Source organism: Pimephales promelas, chromosome 4, assembly GCF_988280905.1.
Source record: "Pimephales promelas chromosome 4, fPimPro1.hap1.1, whole genome shotgun sequence".
NCBI classification, from domain to species: Eukaryota; Metazoa; Chordata; class Actinopteri; order Cypriniformes; family Leuciscidae; genus Pimephales; species Pimephales promelas.
In genome coordinates, this window is record NC_142772.1 from 16,829,153 (window position 1) to 16,847,005 (window position 17,853).

Below are 17,853 nucleotides of genomic sequence, written 5' to 3' on the forward strand. Positions count from 1 at the left end.
AATTCAATTAACCTCTGATAATAAATGTAGTAAATACTGCTGTTCAACAATTATAATATTATTGATAATTATATATAAAATAAAATGTAATGAAAGCAAATAAGAATTACAATATTTCTGAATTTACATAAACATTTATTTTACAATAATTACAACTGATTTATTTATTTCTCTCAGGTTTTCTTCACAGAAACACTTGGACTCTTAAAAGCATGAAGGGTATTCTTTGTTTGGTCTTTGCTGACGGTCTCTTTAACCTCAATTGGTTTTACAACATTCTCTTCTGAGTTCAACTGTGATGCATGACACAAACTGAATATAGGTGTTGCGTTCACATTTTCTTGCTCTTCTGAGTAATGCAGAGGGTCAAAGGATGTCTTTTCTTTTTCACCGGACTCTGTTTGCCGTAGTTGAGCACTCGAGTCAAGCCTATTCCTTTCTTGGCAGAGTGACTCTTGGCTTGACCTCGAGCCAAAATGTGGAGTACATATTAGGTGCTTCATGACCACGAAAGGTTTCTTTGGAGCTACAGAAGTTTTTGAGCGTGAAGTCTTGGATTTGTGCGCTCTTTTGGATGGTTTAAGTTTCCTCGGGTGTAAGTGGTCCCTTGAGGAAGTGATGTGTGATCTATTGAGATCTGCTTGGCTGCTGTCAGAAACCATGGTTTTATTGGCACAGGAAGCAATGAGCTCCGGGCCTCGAGGGTCCACCATTGGGCTACTACATGAGGCATCACTCTCACAGTTCTTCTGCATCTTCGGGGTGTTATGCTTCTGAAAATCAAAAACAATAAGCATATTGCATTAGCTCTATTAACAGTTAATACACTTTTCTTTTTTTTTCTTTTTTTTGTTTAACAAAAGAAATTCCTCCTTACATTATTTACACAGAAATGTTAGTCAGTAGTGAATGTAGGACATTGCAGAATGTCTAATTCTTGTTGGGAACATCCTATGAGTTTTTAGAAAGCGGTATTCAATTTAGAAATAAATTATGGCCTGGTTCTGATTCGTCATGCACATGTATAGTTGTAGTACTTCAGTAGAAATTTCTAAAATTTGAGGTAAGATTGATTTTTTGTTTTAAAGAAAATAATACAAGGATGCATTACATTGAGTAAAAGTGACAATAAAGACATTTATAATGTTCCAAAATATTTCTATTTCAAATAAATGCTCTTTTTAATGGCTCTATTCCACAAATAACCCTGAAAAATGCACTATGGTTTACACAAAAATATTAAGCACCACAACTGTTTTCAACGTTGATAATAAAGTTTATTGAGAATATTAGATATAGCATATCGATTTCCAAAGGATCATAAGACACTGAAGACAGGAGTCATGGCTGCTGAAAATTCAGCTTTGCCAAAAAGAAATGTTACATTTGAAGAGCTCTTTTCCAAAACGCTATAAATCCATTTCAATAGTTTTCAGGAAAACTACATTTTTTACCTAGACCCACACATTTTGTGAATATTCAAATTATCCTGTTTAAATGTTTTATTGGTTCAGTCTGAACATTTTGAACAATAATTATTAAATCAAACAACAATATTGTTAATGATAATTTAAAAGTTAATTTTATTTTTTTCCAAAACGCTATAAATCCATCCATTTTTTGTATCATTATTAGTAAAGTCATTTTTAGTAAAGAGTCAAACCTCAAACAAATAGTACCAATTTCAACATATGCATGAAAAAAACGAATTATTAAAAATGATCAATATATGATAACGATATTCAAAAAAGGGATGGGCACCCCTCCAGCACATGCACACACACACACAGGCTACATAACATGTGAGCAAAGCGGAGCAGCATGACGCTTAAATATAAGTTAAAAAAAAAACAAAAAAACAAAATAAACATTTCACATTTGTTTTTAATAATATTACATTACTTATTTTTATTATTTCATCTATGTTGAGTAGGCTATGTAAAGGGAACCGCATGAGATGAGTAAGATAGGATCAAAATTCAAAAGCTGCCCAATATCGGAAAATATTTGGAGTGCGTCAGACATGATTTTGACCACTTATTAAGTTTTGTTTTGTAGAAAGCTTGTAAATTTCGTTTCATATAAATTGTATCTTCATTTTAATAAATGTTTCATCGACAAATTGACTGGATTAATACATTAGAAGTAAATATCAGACAATATAATCAGGACACAGAGGCGCGCAGGTGAACCGGAGCGCGTCTCATAATATGAACCGAAACACTGCGATGCTTGCCTCACACAGGCCTGAGAACTAGGCTACAGAAAGCTTTAAATATCTACTTTTAAACAAAACAATTAAAAACTAAAATAAATTGGCAACTCTCTGCGTATGTAGGCTAATTCGAAGTATGCGTTTCTCTATGCGCGTTCACTGCGAAGATGGCGAGTAAGCATCATCAACTTTATCTTTGTTGCTGACACTGACAGAAAACACTAATTTATTAATAAACAATTCAAATGTTTCATGCATAATCATTACTTTTGCCGGTTCTTTGTGGCAAGCTTTATGCATACGTTGAGATGCGGAATATGCAATTAAAAACGCTCATATGGTTTCTCTCCCATTTAATTAAATCAATATATGTGATTACTGATAATACAAATGGCTTAAATGATCTACTACTAGTCGACTAGAAAACTAGGACTCATTTTGAGGAATAAATGAACATAATAAACCTCTGTTCAGAGTGCCGCCGTGCTGGATTGTGTAGAGCGCTCATTGAATTTGAGGATTTATCGTGTTTAGGCTAAAAACAGGGCTGGCGCTTATCGCAGTTTGGAAAGAAACTGTATCTTGCAGTACATTTTAAACAAGGAAATATAGCGATTCGGCATGAAACGTTGATGGAGCAGTGAAAGGGTTCTGTCCACAGCAGAATGACACGACATTTTTTTAAAAAATGGCGTTTAACGCGTTTTGGAAAAGAGCTCTTCATTTTTAAACATATTAAAATAGAAAACAGTTCTTTTTAAATTGTAAAAAATATTTCACCTTATTCTGTTTTTTTACTCTAATTTGTAACCCAAACTTGTCAACTGTATTGCAAAAAAAAAAAAAAAAACTACAGCAGCTTCAAAGTGATCATTTGAGGTATGACTGTGTTATACTGTGTGTAACATTTTTTGAATGTGTCACTTTTAGAAAAAGCTATTACAAAGCAGGTTTTCCCAGTTTAAGTCCCGGCTGAGCCAGGAGGTCTTTCTGTGTGGAGTTTGCATGTTCTCCCTCTGTCTGAATGGGTTTCCTCTGAGTTTCCCCCACAACTCAAAAACAATAGGGTGGTTGGGACACTTTTTACCATCATCCTGAATTCACCCTATAGGTTAATGGGAGACGCCAAATCGAATGCGTGTGTGAGTCCCAAGTTATGTAATGGAGATGGTTGGGGAAAGACCTAGCGACCTACCCCGGAAAAATCCTCAGCAAGAAAATCCATGAACAGTCTCTCGCGTATGACAAGACAAGAGATGGCCCATAGAATCACCAATAGTCTGATATGACTGAAATTGTTAATGAATGAATGTATCATTCAATCATTGATTTCAGATTTGCCCACCTCTTAAAGGCTATGCACATTAAGGAAAAAAACGCACATACCACTGATTCCGTAATGTTCCTTACCTGCAAGTTCTGGAAGTGCATGAGAGACCTGCAGTGAGTTTCCAGTGCAGATGACTCAAAGTGGTAGAATTTATGACAGAGCTTACAGAGGAAACCAGCGACAGGCACCACAAAACTAGTGCCTGAGGGTCAGAAAGGTTACTCAGAAACTGTTCTTTGACAATCTAGAGATGTGGTTGAAGCTGAGGACTCACCATATTGTGTGTCTGGATCATATGTCTCATTATAAGTTGTCTCTTCGAGAGCAATCTCCCTATGAGCAGGATGCTATGAAAACAATTCAAGTAAAAACTCAAGAGTACCAAAAGAAACAAATTTAGAGGAGCACATGAAGTCATGCAACAAACCCTGTCAAACACTGCAACCTCCTCTTCATTTCTATCCTCCTCATAATCATCTTCCCCTTCAAAGCAGCCAATAGCATCCACAGTTATGAGCTCCTCCATAACCTCTGGGCCGCCCTCGTTTCTTAACTGTAACAAATGAGAACAGTCTTACTGATGTCATTCAAAGCATTTTACATTCAAATATCTACATAAATACACACACAAACCTCCTCAACCCTCTGTTTGTGGCCAGAAGACTTCATATGTTCAACAAACTTGCGAGGGGTCCTAAAGTGGCGCTCACACAGGGTACAGAAAGGTCTCGAGGACACTTTTGACATCTAACGAGGAGACAAGACAGCATTTCTATACAGTCAGTGGTTTACACACTACTCATGTATACGTGGATATTATTTGTAGTGATTATGGTGAGATTTGTTTTGTTAATGTTAAGGTCACCTTGTGTTTCTTTGTTCGTCTGTGCTCAATGAGGTCACCAGAAAAACGACACTGACAGGTAGGACACCAGCGCTGATGACCCATCCTCCTCTCTCTATTACAAAACAAAAATTAAAGAACACAACAATTACAATTCTATGAGCTCTCAGCTCTCTCATACGGTCATTGACTCGACACTATTTCTGACGTTACCACAGAGTAACAGACGTCAACTTATTAAAAATATTATACACCTTTAAAGTATGGAGATCATCACTTACCTGTTTGTTCCCTGCAGGAACTCCTGGGTTTGGGGTAATAGTGTGGCCAGACAGGTGTTACTCGCATGCTGGATTTCCATCATACGTTGCTGATGATCTAAACTGATCATGTGAGTCTGGAAGACCTGCAGAGTGCAGAGGTCAAACCACTTCACTAAACACAATAATCCACTGACTCCTCTCCTCATTTACTGTAGGTGCGTTCCATTCGACCGTAAGTGGACTGCGAAGTGGACTTCACAGGGTATTTCGCCATCTTAAGTGAGATTCCAATTCGAAGGGAACGAACATGTTCAGTTCGAAGGGCACTGCAAACGGCATAGGGAATAAGGGAACATCGATACATCACTTCACAGGAAGTCAGTGAGGTCCACTTCAACTGATGTACCATGTTCAGGGAGTAGGGAGCAGTGAACACTGCGTAGGGACCCTGTCGAATGGAACGCACCTTGTATGTACAGTCAAGTCTTACTTGCTGGTCAGGACAGGTGATGTTGCAAATGTAGCAGGAGAATTTGACTTTGTGTTTGCTTCTCTCTTTCTCGTCATCATGGGCTGCACCCGCTGCCATCTCCTCAGGTGAAGTGCTGAAGGCTCGACTCTCACTGCTACGCTGGATAGTCACCTTCAGAGACGTGCCAACACCCTGCACCTAAACGACACAGTGCTTAAATGAGTATTCCAGATTAATACAAGCCCTTGTTGATTAAGTGTCAGAATTGTTCTCTTGAGGTGGAGTTCTTTTCAAGACTAATTATTAAGACTAAGATTAATTTCTAGTTATTATGTGACTCCTATTGGTGGAGCTTCATGATTTGAAGACTGAAGACTGGGGTAATGATGCTGGAAATTGCCATTAAAGGAATAATCACATTTTATAACATATTAAAATAGTATATTAAACTTTAATTATATTTCTCAAAGTTACTGTTTACTGTATTTTTGATCAAATAAATGCAACCTTGGTGAGCACACACACACGCACACACGCACACACGCACACACACACACACACACACACACACACACACACACACACACACACACACACACACACACACACACACACACACACACACACACACACACACACACACACACACACACACACACACATATATATATACAGTACTGTGCAGAAGTCTTAGGCACACTAGTATTTTCGCCTCAAAGAAATGGTTTTAAACCAGTTATTTATATATTTTGTTGTAGTGTCTCAGTAGGAAATATCAGTTTACATTTCCAGATATTAATTGTGCCATCAATTGTAATAATCCAGTGAAATTTTTGAATGCACAAGGATTCTGACAACAGCCAATGCTCCACACGGAGGTCGGATCTCACCATCATCGAGTGCATCTGAAATTATATGAAGAAACTGAAAAAAACAGAGACTAAGACCAGAAGAACTGCGGCAACGTCTCGAAGGTAATGCCTGCCTGCCTGCAAAGCTACAGTACTGTGAAAAAGCACTCGTGTAAAAATGCTGTAAATGAGAATGTTTCAAAAATATTGTCATAAATAATCATAAATAGATTTTATTTATCAATTCATTTTATTATTTAACTATTATTAACTGTTATTAACTTTTAACAGTTAACTAAATCAAATCAATAGGTGTTTAGTACCCTTTACGTTTAAAACAGCTTATGTCCTGTTTTTATGTTTAATTGCACATAGTTGTTAGTTTTGCAGGTTTTTTCAAGCGTCTTTGGAAACGTTGCCGCAGTTCTTCTGGTCTTAGAGTCTCTGTTTTTTCTGTTTCGTCATATAATTTCAGATGCACTCGATGATGGTGAGATCCGACCTCCGTGTGGAGCATTGGCTGTTGTCAGAATACTTGTGCATTCAAAAATTTCACTGGATTTTTACAATTAATGGCACAATTAATGTCTGGAAATGTAAACTGATATTTCCTACTGAGACACTACAACAAAATATATAAATAACTGGCTTAAAACCATTTCTTTGAGGTGAAAATACTAGTGTGCCTAAGACTTCGGCACAGTACTATATATATATATTGGTAACACTTTACAATAAGGTTCGTTAGTTAACATTAGTTAATGTATTTACTAACATGCACTAACCATGAGCAATACATTTGTTACTGCATTTGTTCATCTTTGTTCATGTTAGTTCATGAAAATACAGCTGTTCATTGTTTGTTCATGTTAGTTCACGGTGCATTAACTAATGTTAACAAGATTTTAATCAAGTATTAGTAAATGTTGATAATAACATTAACAAAGATTAACAAATGCTGTATATGTGCGATTCATTATTAGTTCATTTTAACTAATGTAGTTAACTAATGTTAACTAACGAACCTTATTGTAAAGTGTTACCTATATATTTATTTATTTTAATGGTAGTGTATAATGAGCTGCACAATTGTACACTATACATGTGTCTTTTGTTTATACAAACTGATGTTCATTTGAAAGCATTAAGAGTAAAATTATTATTGTGTAAAAATTTTTAAAAAGTAAATTCACTGCATTTTGTATTCAGCGGCATTAATTGAGATGTACTGATGTTATTGGGAATGTCCAAACGTAAAGATGGAAATATATTAATGATGCTGTGATACTGCACCTCTGCTGCTCTGTTCTGATCAACAATGTCTTCTTCAAGCTGTGCAGAACCGTTATCATCCTCTGCATCATTTAGAGGGGAAATAAAAGATTGTTCAACATTTAAACACGACTTAGTATACATCATGTTAAAGTTGCAGACGAAGAGTTTGATAACAGTATAACTGAAAGTAAACACAGAGCGTGGTTTTTTTTTGTGAATTTGTGGTTTGCCTGAGGCTAAAGAGACAAATACATCAAGCTACACACAGCCACACACAGTAATACCTTCATGGTCTGAAACACTTGCAGAGTTTGATTTTTGTGTCTGCTGTATCCTATCTCCTTTACCAGACTCTTCCCCCAGTCCAACAGGCCTGTTTTGTAAGTATGTCACATGAAACACAAAAACAGCCTCATTCATTTTAGTCCATCTGCAGTGATATTACCTTGATTAACTGCATGACATCAAGATGCCAAACCAAACCACTTTGATCAATAACATTAAAATCAAAATTACCTTTGACCTCTGTGCTTTTTCAAAGGGGGCTCTGCTTGTTCTGGGACAGCAGAATGAATTTGTCCAACTGTACCATTGGGTTTATTTGGGGCATGAGAAGGAACTTGTAAAAAGGAATTTGACAACACATTTTATTATAAGTGCACAACTGGTTAATAGTCTACTGTAAGTCGAGGGGTCTCCTCAAGCATAAATGTGTACTCACCCACTTTTCCGATCTTTGAATCAGTGTTCATTTTTCTCGTCTGTCCAGGACTTTTCCCAGATATGGAATTTCCCAGCACATTCTCCTCCTTTCTGTCTAGGCTCTGCATTGTAGACTCCTTAAATAAATGTGAAACACGGTCAATGCTCCCTCATCTCAGTCGACCCAAGTAAACAATCAAAACATAGAGAATGCTTTATAATTTAATACACATTAAAGGCCAGTTCACACCAAGAACATAACGTAAAAGCCATTCACGACAAAAGGTCATGAATACAAGATACAATTTAATAAAAAAAGATTTCATCATCTTCAATGAAAACCCATCTGAAAACTGAACTACTGCCATCTGATAACATTTTATATAAAATAAAAGCCATGACGTCATAAGGCCGTCTAAATCGATCCAATGGCGGTATTTGATTAGAGGTGAAGGTCTCATGCGTGTTCCGTCTTTTCTCGTGGCAAAGAGATTTTAAATTAAATGCAATACATTTTATCTTATGTATTAACTTGTTATTTCATCTGACTCCATAAATGAAAAGGTTTTTCAATGATATCTGTGCATCATTAAATCTACGTGAATGTTTGACTATTCCTTTCAACTCTAATGAAAATAAAGTCAAAGTCTGTTAGAATAATCAAATATAACAATTTATTATGTCATGTAAATGTATTATTACAATTTAACAATCAATTGAAAGATAATCAATGCAAACCATCAAATGTTCTAGAACAAAGAGGAAAATCCTTTACCCGACATTATGAAATACATGAACACTGCATTCACAGGCTGATCTGAGATAGAGAAGAGGAGTCATCTCTCGTTGCATTTCATAATATAGCCAAACCTCATTTCATATGTAAACATGAGTTTATAGTGAAAAGTTACTGTGTTCACCCCCCAGACTTACTAGGGGCAGAAGTTGACCATTTGCTAGCAGTGGTAATTTGCATTCATGAATTTACACCTTTTGGAAGTAGGAGGACCATACCATAGCCTGACTGCGCCCTCCTACGCACTTTCGCTCAATTTCATTTTAGAGTCTGGTTGAACCAGGCTAGTAGGACCATGCCAGGAGACCACATTCCTTTGTGTGCCAGTTATTCCTAAACTCTTAAAAAAACTTATTACATTTTGTTTTACTTATTTGGAAATAGGACACTTACCAGTACCAGTCGCACTTGTAGACATTTCAATAATACTAAACATGTATAAAACTGACAGTTGTTCAAATTAAAAACCATAATCTTATGTGAATTTGGGTGGTCTCTGCAAGAGTGAGGGTCAAGGTCCTTCATCTCATAGACCAGTGGTCTATCTCTTCAACCAGTTTCCAGTTTTCCAGGCTTATGTGAAAATACACATTTTACTACAGAATCCACATTATAATACAGTAATACAGTGATATAGTTGTATCCAAAAAGATTGGCATGTATATTAAATATATAGTGGCATGTAAAATGACAACAATACAGTAGCTAGGATGCAATTCATGAAAACTGGGGACTTCTGGAAAAGTTTTAGATTTTTGGCAGGGTGTTAGACATAGGCCTAAGGTTTTCAAAAATCCATGGATACAAGTTAGGGTGGTCCCCCTAGTGGCAGTTATCCATAAAATCCAAATGGCCCTAGCTGTAAAAAGACCCATAGACCCATATTTTTACCTCCAAGGTATGCTTTTCTTTGTTGATTGGACAGTTCCCTATCACTATAGTGTCAAAAATCACATGTTGTGACCAAAAGGACCATTGTTGAGGCTTTAAATGAACACAACTTCAGAACTATGCCACAGTGAATAGTTATAGCGAATGGTACAGCGAAGTCCAGCGAAGTACAGTTGCCCTTACAGGCAACCACACAGCCACAGTTGAGGAGGAGTGTGCAAATCTGTCCAATATGACATCCAGACTTTGGTTCTGTCATTCTATTTCCAACCCCACTCACTGGGGTCTGGATTCTCAGGAGTTTTGGTGAAGGACTGCTTCCAGACAAAAACTGCATTGTGCAGGGCACGCTTCCCATGCTGGATAAGGCATGCTGGATCGGGGGGATTGAATCCAGGGACTTGATGCCATGAGTGAAAAGAAGCTTCCGAGCTTCATTGACTGACCTGACACCGCAGTTCTAACTATACATGAGTACAGTCCAGCATTCGAGAACTCGCATGTGCACTGATTCCAGTATGAGGCTGGTTGGGTATTGGGTGATCACAATGAGGGTGTCTGTGACTTCTGGTTAAGCTGCCCACACATTCCATGGAGTTCTTTTTCCCAGTTCCATACATTGCTGATACAACATCACATCCTGTGAACGCGTAGAAGAGAGGCAGTGTTTGGCATTTTTGAGATCCCACCTTCTGAGATGTGGTGGATTGAATCTTCAAATGCATTCCCTGATCCAAATCCAATCCACAGCTCTGAGAGGCCCAACTCCAGATTAATGGCCAGCACAACCACATCACTATCTAGTGTCCTCAGGTAAGCCTTGGTGTGACCCTGTTTGGCAGCATGACGTAAATGTAGCATCATTCGTGTGTCTGCTTCCTCTTGCTGATATGGTGACAAGTGCTTCTAGGTCAGTAGGTTTGTTGCTCAGGACCAAGTTAGCCTTTGTTGTGAGGAGGTACTTTGAGCTATGAATGTGTATGTGTGAATGTTTGTCACTGATGTACTGAAACACCTCATCTTTATTTTGACTGTCCATTAGGAACTTTTGCCATTGAACTCCCTTTGGTAGAGGTATCTTAGCGGAGACCCGTGTTCTGTACCCTGCTGTCCCACCACACTTAAAGGAGTAGTTCACTTTAAAAAAAAAAAAACTTTTGCTGATAATTTACTCACCCCATGTCATACAAGATGTCCATGCCTTTCTTTCTTCAATTAAAAAGAAATTAAGGTTTTTGATGAAAACATTCCAGGATTTTCTCCATATTTTAGGGTTAGGGTTAGGATTAGGTTACCACTTTACTGGTAACCAAACAGTTCAAGGTCCAAAAGACAGTTTCAGTGCAAACTGTTCAAAGGGCTTTAAATGATTCCAGACGATGAATAAGGGTCTTATCAAGCGAAACGATTACTCATATAAAATAAATAACAAAGTTTAAGTTTTATAAGCTCAAATGGTCGCCTTGCTCTGTTATGTGATGTGCGTTTGTGACTCTCCTGTTCGAACTCGTTCATCAAAATGAACGGATCTTTTCCCGAGTCAATTCGTTCATTGAATGAACCAAATGACAGGAAAAAAGATTAGTTCATTTTGATAAACAAGTTTGAACAGGAGAGTCATGCACGCGGAATTGGAGACCTCACCTGTGTCTAGGGTGATGAGCTCTGTGCCTATTTCTTTGAAGGGGTTGACTATTTTATCTTCCTTTGCAAGATTCTATAGTTCTTTCAGATGATTGAGGAACTTCTGTTCAGCAGCTGAGGATTCTGGATGTTCCAGACTTTCCTTCTCGCTTGAGTCAGAGAAACAGGCAAGCTCAAACTCATCAATGGCCCATAGCACTTCCGGGTTTGAGAGGTTGTTTATCTCCTTCTCCTCCTGCAGGGCATACAAGCCCTTTGAACCACTGTCTTTCTTCAGAAACTTAATACTGTGTTCCTTTCTCTGATCAAGTGCCATAAGGGAGAATTTTTTATCTCCACGTTGGACCACAAACTTCCCCTCCATGAACGCCTTGGGGACTGCTGGATGGGTATCTGGCAGGTTTCCCATGTCCTTCAGAAATACTGGCATCCAGTGGGCATAATTTGTATGTCCAAAGGCAAATAATGGGCGCAAATCTTTGACGGCATTCAGGGTCAGTGGCCAATTCCCCACTCGCTGACCATGGAGGAGGCGACAGTTGATCATGATGAGGTAGTCTCAAACTGTTGTTGTTGTTGTTGGAGCATTATTCTGAGTCAACTATCCCACAAATCCATGCTTTCATTAAGCCCTATTGGCAGTAATCCTCATATGCCTGTATTTTGAGTACATGGAGCCAGGCAAAAGTAAGCTGGTAGCCAAACCATGTACGTTTGACATGCTTGCCACTTGAAGTAGAGATGCATCAACACTAGTTGGCGAATTCAAACTACTCAGAGGCATATATGTAAAATCACATAAACTTACCTCACATATGGTCCTTGTATCATATCAAGTAGAAAAAAAGTGACTAAAGACTAAATGAAGTTGAGATATAATCTGTCTTTTATACGGGCACCATTCAGGTTTTTATTGATACCGGCCACTAGAGGGCCACCCCAACTTGTATCCATGTTTTTTAACCTTAGGCCCATACCTTAGCCTGGTTGAAACCAGAACATTCTCAGTTTGTAACCGAGTTATGGTCTGGCAAAGCTTCATAGACAAATCATTTCCAGAGGGGCGTCACCAACGGACGTAGCTCATGTCTCTGGGCGCAATTGGATAGACTTAAAACCAATCAGAGCGCTGAAGGAGATGACGTTTGCAGAGCGACGTTCGTCTATTTGAATAAACGAGCAGACAATCTGATTAGCTACTTGCTCTACATTTATTTAAAATTAACAGCAAAACAACTATAAGTGACTGTGCTTTCCATTATATAATTCACACACAGTAAACAAAACCTTAACAAAAAAACTTAACAATGAACTTTGCAATTTAGACATGCAAACTGCATGCAGGTATGGTGAGACCTTACTGTCTATGGGTGAGAGTGCTAGGGATGGGACGGTATGAAAATGTCATATCACGATTATAGTGTCCAAAATAATCGTGATTATCAATATTATCACGGTTTTGTTAAAAATTTATGAAAGTGCTCAAAAAGAACTGATGCTCACACTGAAACATTTCAACAAGTTTTATAATTGAAAATCAACAAACAACAAATAAAACAAGCCTCTCTACGCATTTTTTTTAAGCAAGTTTCTATTCTATGGCATTTGCTTCTTTATAATGCCCGTCGTCAATAGCAACGCATTATTACACAGCGCACTTTCATATCACAACGGACGCGCGCTCTTGTTTCATTCAAATACAACTTGCCGTCTTGCGTCTCCGGTTTTTGATTGTATTGCAAAAATGAAATCAGAGTTGATTTATTGCTTACAGAGTTTGATAATATTGGTGTGATATATCTTGTCTGGACGATTGTTTTACAAAATGAATTCATAAATAGGTAAGATTTAAAACATTAGCTAATCTCATTATCAATTCAATATGTCCCCGTAATTATGTGGTAAAAATAAAATCGGTTTAATACGTGATGTATCTATACTTTACTATCCCTTAAAATATCACTCTTAATAATAGTCTTGTTTGAAGTTGTTCGTTCGTCTTTAGCTCAAATCCACTTGCAACGAACCTTTCTTCGCGGAAGCTTCACGTCTATTTCAAGTGAGTGACATAAAATGTTTCAACTCAAAACAACATTTCGTGCCCAATTGTTTCCCAGTGTTGGTATTAAGGTCAAAGTTAACTTGCCTTGCGTTCGGGTGATGATCACACAAGACGACTCGGCAGATTTGAAGTGTTTCTATTGCAGTGACTTTTTGTTCGGCAGACAGGGTGACCATCCTCGATCAAGTTTCACTCAGGACTTTTGTAAAACCCAAAATATGACCACACCTCAGATTTGGTCATTTTAAAAGGCTAAAAAAATCTCCTGAGCACGGTCACTGCCTTCCACCATTCCTTCTCGAATAGTAATTTAAAAAAATATTGCGTGCTGCGCGCCACAGGATTCAGTGAGTTATTAAAATCGCGATAATCAAACACGGTTTTAATGATAATTAAATTTTAAACGATAATACTAACCGCCAGTACATTTTATCACGGTTTATCGTGAAACCGGTTATCGTCCCATCCCTAGGTGAGACATGTATGCTCGGGCAGATTCGACTTGAAGTCGTTCATCTTCGGACGCGGCGCCGCAACAAAAAAAGCCGTGCACACAGCCAAGGGGAATGGGGTTGGTCTTGTGCACCGCACACCTTCGCGCTCGAGCGGACACGTCGAGTGTATACAAGGCTGTGTCAGCGCGTGCTCTGATCGGTAAAGGTGCACAGACCTCTCCCGAATCATCTCCAGCAGTAGTAGTCTCTGAAGCACCACTAACTCGGCCTCCGTTTCCCTCGTAAGCTGATATTAGTATTTAAACATTCTCTATGATAAAAAAATGTTTGTGAAAAAAATATTTTAATAACATGGTTTTGGCGGTTATAGAGTTCTAATGGCGGTGTTCAACTATAACAATCATACCCCTTTGTGAATGTACAAAATCTGCTCCACCGTCACTGTGCTGTCGTCATTGTGTAAAGCCCACCCCAACGTTTCTGATTGGTGCCGCGATTTCGGCGGATTGGAAACATAGACAGTAAAAGAAATGGACAGAGCGATCTCATTGGAACTCCATTGAGACGATTGAAGACGATTTTTTAGCACTTCCGTCCCTGACGAATGAATCAGGTATTCTGATTAATTATTTTGTCATTTTGCCTTCATGTTTCCCCGATTGCGCGCAAGCTTCTTCTCCTGTCCACACGGTAATCTCTCTACTGTGCAACAGAGAGTCGCGTGGGTATGACGCAATCGTTAGCCTACTTTCACTAATACTGCTTCTACGGGGTCATAACATAAGCTACAAGGTAATGGAGCATTTTATACATTGTCGTGTTTCTTTAGAAATAAATAAAGGACAAATGGGGTCTTTAAACGCCTCAGATTTAATGTTATTCGCTGTCAAAGTGACGCCAAAATGAATGGGAGTCAATGGGAATGCTAACGCAAGTGAAGTTCTGCTACAAGATGGCAGCTCCTGCGAGGCTTCAACTTCCGGTCAATGGATTACCCCATGATTGGAAATGGGCTTGAATGAGCTCTTTGCCAGACTAACTTTAAGAGCAAATCTAAATTTGCCAGAAGTTGTCTGGGTTTTCCCAGGATACCCATACCTAACACACTTCGAAAAATCAAAAACATTTCCAAAAGTGCCCAATCTTCATGATTTTCCTTCCCAGCTACAGGTGTTTTTTTTTGTTGTTGTTGTAAAATGATGGAAGGTAAGTGTAGTGTAAATAAATATATTAAATTAATTCCCATTTTGCCCTGTTTGTTTCCTGTGCCTGAATAGTGTCAGTGATTTATATGCTCACAGATGTACATGCAGGACACCTGAAAGCAATTAGTTAGCATTTTAGCACTACCGGTTTCCTCGCTCTCAAGTCTATGGGATTTTTGAATGGGTTTTTGCTAAATCGCCTGAAATAAGGTCTGTGGTGGACAAAACCTCTAAATATTTTCACGTTTTGATCACGTTTTTTAAACTTTATTGCTTGTGTGTTTAAAACACTTTATATATTCTTCAAAATGTATACATTTTGGATTAACTTGTAAAGATTATCTTGATAGACAAAACGTGTAAGGGTCACAACAAAATGCATAGCTTTTCGATCGAGGGAACCCATGTGCCGCTAGCTTCCGAGTTGTCCAACAAAGTGACGTTATCACTTCGGTACTCTATTCAGCTAATTCTGAACCTTGGTGTGAATAGGTCTTAAAGTGATCGTTCAACCCTAAATCGTAATTTACTTACCCTCATATTTTTACAAAACTGTATGACTTTCTTTCTTTTTTGAGGAACATTTTTTTTCTCCATACAATGAGAGTCAATGGTAACCAAAACTATTTGATTACCAACATTTTAAAAAATATCATCTTTTGTATTCATCAGAAAGTAATAAACATCATACATATTTGGAATTAAATGAAGATGAGTAAATGACAGAACCTTTAAATAATCCTTTAAAGATGTTCCTATCTATGTTAATGAGGAAAGACTGTTACCCTACTGATGTGTGATCCACATGGATGGGGACAACGATCAGCCGCAAAGTTCATGCAGAGGTCTCTTACTGGAACGCCTATAGGAGGAGGCCCAAGAATAGACTGCCTGACTCCTCCCTCTAGAAATGCACTTGGCATCAGCTTGGTGTGACTGATTGACATACCTATTATGATTCAGAAAAGGGGAAAGACACAGAATATGAGATATTATATGAGGTTATACACACTACAGGGGTTTGTTAACTAACAAATGGTTATATCGTTATAAAACAGTCAAATCTAACACATATTCCCCTGGTTTCACAGACATGGCTTAAGCCTAGTTCCAGACTAAAATGCATGATGAGATGGCAGTTGCATGTAAGCCCTGTTTGTGAAACCAGTCCATAGTATAACAGCAGCACACAGGATGAGGGATCTTTTACCTGGCATTGTGTGTATAAGCCCACACTGTTGCAGCATGGGATTATGGCATGGTCTGATTGAAGCAAGAAGGGGAGAAGCACTTGGTGCTGGTGATCTGTTACGCAGGTATTTGGAGAAAGACAATCACATGACAAGGCAATTATTTTGTATTTGATTATTTGTTTTACAGTTGATGCATTCATTAAAAAGCACAAATCCCGGCAATCGTTTAAAGCTTTCAAAGAGATGGCAGTTGCAAAAGGTAATCTGATAATAATTGTCTGCGTGTATCATGTAGTTAAATTTTCCACCAAAATATGAGCCCTTACCTTGTTCCAGAATGCACACGCCTCTGTTGAGACTGCTGAGGAAAACGACAATCAGGGGAATAAGGGAGTGAAGCAAATGGTGCTCCTTGTCCGTGAGGATCTAACTGGGCTTTTCCAGCCATTTTTTGCATGTTCCTCTGCTGCTGCTTAAATTTCTTAAGCTGCTGCTTCTGCTTGATTTTCAGCATTCTTAATGCTAAGATACACTTTAATGATCTCAGGTGCCTATTTAAAACAGGGAATGCAAACCATTAAATGAGTATTTATCCTACATATTAGGAACAATGATGCTGAATATAATGCTGAAAACAGTTGTTTGTTCATAGTGTGTGTTAAATAATTTATTTGAAACATCACTAGCAAACTACCCATGCCTCATCCATATGTCTAAATCAATAGTATTATTACTATTACTACGGTAATACTATGGTAATACTATTGTTTCAGACGTGTGGATGATTTATGGGTAGTTTGCTAGTGAGGTTTCAAATAAGTTATATAACACACAATGAACAAACATTAAACAACTGTTTTCACCATTATATAATGATTTCTGAAGGATCATGTGACACAGAAGAGCAGAGTAATGATGCTGAAAATTCAGGATGAATTACAAAAACAGTTATTTTGAGTTCCTTTAGGATGGAAATTATTTTCATCCACTGTTTTTTTTTTTATGTTAGACATTCTGTTAATCTTGCAAATTGCAATGGTGTAAATAAATAAGCAGTAATACAGTTGAAGTGGTTAAGCGTGCCCAGAGCATATTTCTGACATAGATACTTAAAATTAAATACGTTAAATTAAAACACAAGCATATTCATTTTAAAATGTAAGGCTCAAAAGTGTTGCACTTGAAAATAAATGTAAGAAAGTGCACTGCACCTCCTGACATGAGAGACAGGTCTGATACTAGCCTGTGAGCTCTGTAAAACCTTGCAACGTACAGCACACATTTCACGCCTGATTTGTGAGTAAAACAGCCTAACAAAAATGTATGAAACAGCCCACCTTTTGATATAACAGCCTCAGTGCATCAATGTTTATGGTAGATGATGACTCTTCCTCTGGTGCTGTGCTTTGGAAGTTGTAGACATTCAACGCCAGTGCGCCCTCACCCGGCTCGGAAGAATAATTTAATTTCAAGAAATGGTATTTGTTTAAAATTTAAAAATGTGTCTTTACACTGACAACCTGTGTGCAATAAAATACATCAGAGAAAATTAAGTAAGCTGACTGATAATACACACAGTCAGCAGGTTGCTATCACAATACACCCTGACATGTAGGCAAAACCATTCAACATTTTTTTTTTAGCAACTAGTATTT

At 37.9% G+C, this 17,853-nt stretch overlaps 1 protein-coding gene across 3 annotated transcripts; it reads right to left on the bottom strand.

Annotated features, from left to right (window-relative positions):
* Window positions 1-96: 96 nt before the first annotated feature.
* ciz1b (cdkn1a interacting zinc finger protein 1b) lies at window positions 97-17,625 on the bottom strand. Of its 3 annotated transcripts, none has more exons than XM_039662555.2 (16): window positions 17,536-17,625; window positions 16,525-16,749; window positions 16,216-16,310; window positions 15,791-15,954; window positions 7,972-8,089; window positions 7,767-7,869; window positions 7,535-7,623; window positions 7,269-7,330; window positions 5,143-5,322; window positions 4,671-4,795; window positions 4,411-4,504; window positions 4,179-4,292; window positions 3,973-4,098; window positions 3,820-3,892; window positions 3,626-3,747; window positions 97-773 (listed from the first exon to the last, which is right to left on the bottom strand). In XM_039662555.2, exons 2-16 carry the CDS (start codon window positions 16,710-16,712, stop codon window positions 174-176), a joined length of 2,253 nt encoding a protein of 750 aa, XP_039518489.2. In that variant the 5' UTR covers window positions 16,713-16,749; window positions 17,536-17,625; the 3' UTR covers window positions 97-173. The 3 variants fall into 3 exon arrangements, with proteins under 3 accessions (XP_039518489.2, XP_088986141.1, XP_088986142.1); XM_089130015.1 differs by lacking the exon at window positions 17,536-17,625 and adding an exon at window positions 17,410-17,519; XM_089130016.1 differs by lacking the exon at window positions 17,536-17,625 and adding an exon at window positions 17,410-17,516 and having other exon boundaries at window positions 99-773; window positions 15,791-15,867.
* Window positions 17,626-17,853: the final 228 nt, after the last annotated feature.

Coding starts and splice junctions, on each gene's coding strand:
- ciz1b (XM_089130015.1), bottom strand. CDS start 17,480: ATGTGTGCTGTACGTTGCAAGGTTTTACAGAGCTCACAGGCTAGTATC. Junction 15,955..16,215: donor GCTTATACACACAATGCCAG/GTAAAAGATCCC, acceptor GAATCATAATAG/GTATGTCAATCAGTCACACC. Junction 7,870..7,971: donor TTCAAAGATCGGAAAAGTGG/GTGAGTACACAT, acceptor CCTTTTTACAAG/TTCCTTCTCATGCCCCAAAT.